Source organism: Gambusia affinis, linkage group LG19 (genome assembly GCF_019740435.1).
Source record: "Gambusia affinis linkage group LG19, SWU_Gaff_1.0, whole genome shotgun sequence".
Classification (NCBI taxonomy): domain Eukaryota; kingdom Metazoa; phylum Chordata; class Actinopteri; order Cyprinodontiformes; family Poeciliidae; genus Gambusia; species Gambusia affinis.
Window position 1 is genome coordinate 24516956 of NC_057886.1, and position 6758 is coordinate 24523713.

Sequence of the window (6758 nt, forward strand, 5' to 3'; positions counted from 1 at the left end):
GTCATCTTTAGCTAGTCTAAGCCTTTTAGCTACAATGTTAGCTAAAATATGACTAGCTAATGTTAGATAAAAGTTGAGTAGCTAATGTTGGCTAAAGGATAACTAGCTAATGTTAGGTACAAGATGACTAGCTAAAGTCATCTTTAGCTAGTCTAAGTCTTTTAGCTACAATGCTAGCTAAAAGATGACTAGCTAATGTTAGCTACAAGGTGATTAGCTAATGTTAGCTAAAAGATGACTGGTTAATGTTAGAAATCCAAAACAGCAAATTTAAGAAAAATAAAATTAACTCAAAAAAAGAAAAAGGAGGCCACATTACCACAATAAGGGCTGCAGTTTGACAATCGACTTTGTCATCGTTTCATCAGATCTGTGGCTGTATGTCTTGGACACTTGGGTGAAGAGAGGTGCGGTTCTGACCACTACCTGGTGTGGTGAGTTGGCTCCGGTGGTAGGGGAGGATGCAGGTCAGACCTGGCAGGCCCAAACGTGTCGTGAGGGTCTGCTGGGAACGTCCCCGGTGAGACGAAGCTTTAACTCACATCTCCAGGAGAACTTTGAACCCTTTGGTGACGGATGCTGTGAGGCTGAAGAAGGAGCCTCATGGGGCCTGTGAGCATTTGGTTTTTCTGTGTGTTGATTCAGGTTTCTGTGTTCAGCTGAGTCTCAGTGTTGTCCCGCCTAACCCTTTATTATCTCCAGCTGTCTCTTGTTTCCCCTTGATTCCTCCCTGGGTGTATTTAACCCCACCTGTTAAGAAGTGTTTCTTTTCGATTCTGTCGTTTGTCCTGTCTATTGTCTTCAGTCTGATGCCAGCTGCTACCAGTGTAGTCATTATTGTTGCTCACTTGTGCTGCTTTGATTATTATGTTTATTCTTCATTAAAACCATTATCGTTATTCAGCAACCTGGGTCCACCAGGTCTACCTCACCATTCCACCTCCACAGATCATGACAGGACCTTTTTGGCCTGTGGGACTCCGGAAGCAGCTGATGGGTACCGGCGGGCGAAGCGGCTCGGGTGGTTGCTGAGGCAAAAACTCGGGTGTGGGAGGAGTTTGGAGAGGCCATGGAGAAAGACTTCTGTACGGCTTTGAGGCGATTCTGGTCCACCATCCGGCGTCTCAGGAGGGGGAAGCAGTGCAGCACCAACACTGTCTACAGTGGGGACGGTGTGCTGCTGACCTCAACTCAGGATGTTGTGGGCCGGTGGGCAGAATATTTCGAAGACCTCCTCAATCCCACCAACATGCCTTCTATTGTGGAAGCTGAGCCTGGGGACTCTGGGTTGGGCTCTCCAATCTCTGGGGTCGAGGTCGCCGAGGGGGTCAAAAAGCTCCTCGGTGGCAGGGCCCCGGGGGTGGATGAGATCCACCCGGAGTTCCTCAAGGCTCTGGATGTTGTAGGATTGTGTTGGGTAACACGACTCTTCAATATCACATGGACGTCGGGGGCAGTTCCCCTGGATTGGCAGACCGGGGTGGTGGTCCCCCTGTTCAAAAAGGGGGACCGGAGGGTGTGCTCCAATTACAGGGGGGTCACACTCTTAAGCCTCCCTGGCAAGGTCTATTCAGGGGTTCTGGAGAGGAGGGTCCGTCGGATTGTTGAACCTCGGATTCAGGAAGAGCAGTGTGGTTCTGGTTCTGGAACACTGGACCAGCTCTACACCCTCAGCAGGTCCTGGAGGGTTCTGGGAGTTCGCCCAACCAGTCTACATGTGTTTTGTGGACTTGGAGAAGGCGTTCGACCGTGTCCCTCGGGGAGCCCTGTGGGGGGTTCTCTGGGAGTATGGGGTACCGGGCTCCTTGATACGGGCTGTCAGGTCCCTGTAGGACCGGTGTCAGAGTCTGGTCTGGATTGCCGGCAGTAAGTCGGGCTCGTTTCCGGTGAGAGTTGGACTCCGCCAGGGCTGCCCTTGAGTTTTAAACATTCCCAGAGTTTTTTCTTCTCCATCCATGATTTCATCAGCAGCTCGTTTCTATTCTGGTCCAGTTTGATCTGAACTAGAACCAAACCAATTTGTTTCCTGGTCCAAAATATCTGAGCTCAGCCGTTTCCTCCCAGCTGAATCATTTCTGAAAGTTTGAACTCGGGATGACTTCAGAACCGAGCTGACCACAACATTTATGGGCTCTCGAAAGTTTCACATTTCCTTTTCTGTGTCTTTATGTGCGATTAAATTTAATGATTAAATCTCAGCAGAGGAACTGACCTCTGGTTCTGCTCTTCATCTCACTCTGATGTGCTTCATGCTTTAGTCTCTGTCACTTTGTTTTACTTCATATTTCTCTAATCTCATATCAGAGGTTGATGTGAGGGATCTCAGGTTTCTGTTTTGTCCTCGGGTCCAGAACTGGTTCCAGCAGATGGGCTCCAGGATGAGGAGGAAGAGTCCGGGGAGGCGAACCCAGCTGGGTCGGGGCGCTCTGGGTCCGCTCCTCTGTGCTGGGTTCTTGGGCCTGATGAGGACGATGCAGACAATCTTTGCCCAATCGGTGGCTTCCAGTACCTAATGTGGACCTTTACCTGGTGACTTTTAAAGACAATTGTTGAATCCAGTTTTTCATCAAAAACAACTATCTTGAATCCACGGAGGTGAATTAGAAGAAAATAGCTTGAACTGGATCGTTCCTTGGGATTTTGAGTTGTTGGCTCCCCCTGGTGGCTGAGACTGGCTGCGGACCGGGTCACAGTGTGGAGAAATCAATATGGAATAATCAAGTACATTCATGCTTTGAGTTGAGTTTTGGATATTTTGAATATCAATACTTCATATTGCTGCATTGTATTAACACTTTAGAAACTGGTCTTACAGGTTGAAATGTTTCAGCTCATAATAAAATTAATAACTTTGTTTGCCAGTTAGACGAGGAGAACCGGATGCAACTGCTCAGAAAGTTCTAGAAGTAGAAAGTGAAACATTAGTAGAAAACTCGACTCCTTAAATGACTGGCGGCCAGCAGTGGAGTGTTTGAATAACTGGAGGGGAACGCCGAGGATGCCCCCCCTACCAGACCCCACCCAGCCTGGAATAAGCACCGTTACAGGGGGAGGGGCCCCGTAAGGCCCTATGGGCTCGTCTTCTCAATATTTAGTGAAGAAATGTTCTTCGGATCCTCAGGAGTTTAGATGGGGACAAAATATGAAGCTGGTTTCATTAGATTTTCTTTGACCCGAAACCCAGAAAAATACAAACATTGATCAGAAAATTTGATTTAATCTTTTATTTTACTGTCCAGCAAAGAAAGAACGTGTTTACACTGTAAAGTCTTTGCAACTTTAATAATCAAACATCGAGTTTTTACAGCTCAATTGCGATCATGATGAAGACTCAAGAACATCTGAAATTACAGCTCAGTTTTTAAAACATATTTCACAACAATAAATATTCTGGGAGAGTTTTTCTCATCTTTATTACATCGTCCAGCAGCTTTAAGATGAAAAATACATTCAGATGCAAATTATATTTAGAAAGAGGAAGAAAAACATCAAGGTGAGGAAAAGGTGAAACCTCCAGCGGTCCTTCAGTCCACCTCCTCCACAGTGGGCCCCTGGCTGTGGGCTCCTGCCTGCTCTCTGCAGCTCCCAGTGGGCCTCCCTCCCTGGTACAACTTGCTGATGATGGGGTTGCACACCTTCTCCAGCTCTTTCTGCTGGTGTTGGTACTCGTCTTTCTCAGCCAGCTGGTTGTTCTCCAGCCAACTGATGGTCTCCTGGCACTTGTCCACCACCTTCTTCTTGTCCTCCTGGCTGATCTGGCCCTTCAAGCTCTCGTCCTCCACGCTGCTCTTCATGGTGAAAGCGTAGGACTCCAGGGAGTTCTTGGCAGCTATCTTGTCCCTCTGCAGCTCGTCCTCGGCTTTGTACTTCTCGGCGTCCTGCACCATCCTCTCGATCTCCTCTTTGCTCAGTCGGCCCTTGTCGTTGGTGATGGTGATCTTGTTCTCTTTGCCGGTGCTTTTGTCCACCGCCGACACGTTCAGGATGCCGTTGGCGTCCACGTCGAAGGTGACCTCGATCTGCGGGACCCCTCGTGGAGCGGGCGGGATTCCCGTCAGCTCAAACCTGCCCAGCAGGTTGTTGTCCTTGGTCATGGCTCTCTCGCCTTCGTAGACCTGGATCAGAACCCCGGGCTGGTTGTCGGAGTAGGTGCTAAACACCTGGGTCTGCTTGGTGGGGACGGTGGTGTTGCGTTTGATCAGGGCCGTCATCACTCCTCCGGCCGTCTCGATCCCCAGGGACAGAGGAGCCACGTCCAGCAGCAGCAGGTCCTGGACGTTCCCCGACGTGTCTCCCGTCAGGATGGCGGCCTGGACGGCGGCGCCGTAAGCCACCGCCTCGTCCGGGTTGATGCTCTTGTTCAGCTCCCGGCCGTTGAAAAAGTCCTGCAGCAGCTTCTGGATCTTGGGGATTCGGGTGGAGCCTCCCACCAGGACCACGTCGTGGATCTGGCCCTTGTCCATCTTGGCGTCCCTCAGAGCCTTCTCCACGGGCTCCAAGGTTCCCCTGAACAGGTCGGAGCACAGCTCCTCAAAGCGAGCCCTGGTGATGGAGGTGTACAGGTCCACGCCCTCGAACAGCGAGTCGATCTCGATGCTGGCCTGGGAGCTGGAGGACAGGGTCCTCTTGGCCCTCTCGCAAGCTGTGCGCAGCCTCCTCAAGGCTCTCTTGTTCTGGCTGATGTCCTTCTTGTGTTTCCTCTTGAACTCCTCCACAAAGTGGTTGACCATGCGGTTGTCAAAGTCCTCTCCTCCCAGGTGAGTGTCTCCAGCCGTGGCCTTCACCTCAAAGATGCCGTCCTCGATGGTCAGGATGGACACGTCGAAGGTGCCTCCGCCCAGGTCAAAGATCAAGACATTTCTCTCTCCCGACTTGCCTTTGTCCAGGCCGTAGGCGATGGCGGCCGCCGTGGGCTCGTTGATGATCCTCAGGACGTTGAGTCCCGCGATGACGCCTGCGTCTTTGGTGGCCTGTCGCTGGGAGTCGTTGAAGTAGGCGGGAACCGTGACCACGGCGTTGGACACCTTGTGGCCCAGGTAGGCCTCGGCGATCTCCTTCATCTTCACCAGGACCATGGAGGAGATCTCCTCGGGGAAGAAGGCTTTGTTCTCCCCTTTGTACTCCACCTGGATTTTGGGCCTGCCTCCTTCTGAAAGCACCTTGAAGGGCCAGTGCTTCATGTCGGCCTGCACCACCGGCTCTTCAAACTTTCTGCCAATAAGCCTCTTGGCGTCAAACACTGTGTTGCTGGGGTTCAGGGCCACCTGGTTCTTGGCCGCGTCCCCGATCAGCCTCTCGGTGTCGGTGAAGGCCACGTAGCTGGGGGTGGTCCTGTTGCCCTGGTCGTTGGCGATGATTTCCACTTTTCCGTGCTGGAAAACCCCCACGCAGGAGTAGGTGGTGCCCAGGTCGATGCCGATGGCCACGTTTTTAGCTGCACACATCTTGGCTGGGTTTCCTTTCAGGACTAAACGAGCAGAGACACACAGGAGGAGGAGGAGGATTATTCCCTCTCAGAAACACTTCATACATACTACACTTTAGGTTTTTACTAGACTTTGTAGCAGGTTTTGCTCCAATCCAACAGCTTCTGTAAAGCTGCATTCAGCGACGCCTCGAAGACGTTCAAACATCATTTGCTCCACAAATCTGTTCGGCATGTTTCTGTCTTTGACTAAACTCTACAACGTGTGTTTCTCTGTCCCTCCACCAGTTAATAAGAGCATGAATTCAGTCTGCAGTCGCAGAGAAGAAGAAACGTTGGAACTTACTGTAGTCCAGAGTTTCCTGCGCAGCGCGCTGTGATGCTTATTTCTCCTCTGCTGGATCTCCTGATGCTCTCTGAAGGTCTCCGAGTCTCTAACTGTCTCAGCTTCGCCTTCACCGCTATTTATACCCCCTCACTCACTTCTCGCTGCTTCTCCAGCCTTCGGCCAATCACAGAGCGCGGCGAGGCACCGTGCGTCATGACGTCACCCGCTAGAAGTTTCTCCCAGCTTCTGGTCGCTCCGAGAAAATGTCAGAAAGTGACAGAAAAACCCGATGAATTCACAACATTTCCAGAAGCTCCCAGAGCGGAAATGACGGAGACAATATTAGAGCAAAAATATCAACATTTTGGTTTAATAAAATCCTCCTGAAGGCCGAAGGTTTATTCAATCTGTTATCTGATATTTCAGGTTTTAGACTGAAGGAAACTCGGAGGACTTGGAACCGCTGCAGGACTGGGACTCTCCAGGTTCACTGAAACTTGGATCGGATCTGTTTTAAGGAGAAAATTGTCTTTTGATTGAAATTCCAACTATAAATATCAGATCAGTTTATTGGGGTAGTTTATGGAAAATGAAGCTTTTCCTGCATGTAGATTTATTATGTTCTCCAGATTTTAATGGACAGAAAGAAAATATTTAAACTGAAGGAAAATATATGGAAACATTTCAGAGAAATGAGCAGAATCAGTGGAACTAGAAACCACCGTTTCTGTTCTACTTCTGTCCACTAGATGGCAGCAAAGGGACTGCAGTTCACCGCCATGAGGAACTGAGGTCATCATCATGACTGTTGATGGAGGGTTCAGCCATCAACTGCAGTCTGATCAGTGATCAATGATCAAACTGATGACTGTCTGATCACCGAGTTCGACTCCTTCACCAGACGAAATGGGAAATAAAGGCAGACGGAGCAGAGCTGCTGCCTCTCCTTCCTGTCCTCCACCTTCTCCAATCCAGCTCCACATTCGCTGATTTATTTATGGCTTC

General features: G+C 50.1%; 1 protein-coding gene across 1 annotated transcript; it reads right to left on the reverse strand.

Annotated features, from left to right (window-relative positions):
• Positions 1-3197: 3197 nt before the first annotated feature.
• On the reverse strand, positions 3198-5922 carry LOC122821641 (heat shock 70 kDa protein 1). The gene is made up of 2 exons (XM_044099746.1): positions 5772-5922; positions 3198-5467 (listed from the first exon to the last, which is right to left on the reverse strand). The coding sequence occupies exon 2, from the start codon at positions 5442-5444 to the stop codon at positions 3525-3527; it is 1920 nt and encodes a 639-aa protein (XP_043955681.1). The 5' UTR covers positions 5445-5467; positions 5772-5922; the 3' UTR covers positions 3198-3524.
• Positions 5923-6758: the final 836 nt, after the last annotated feature.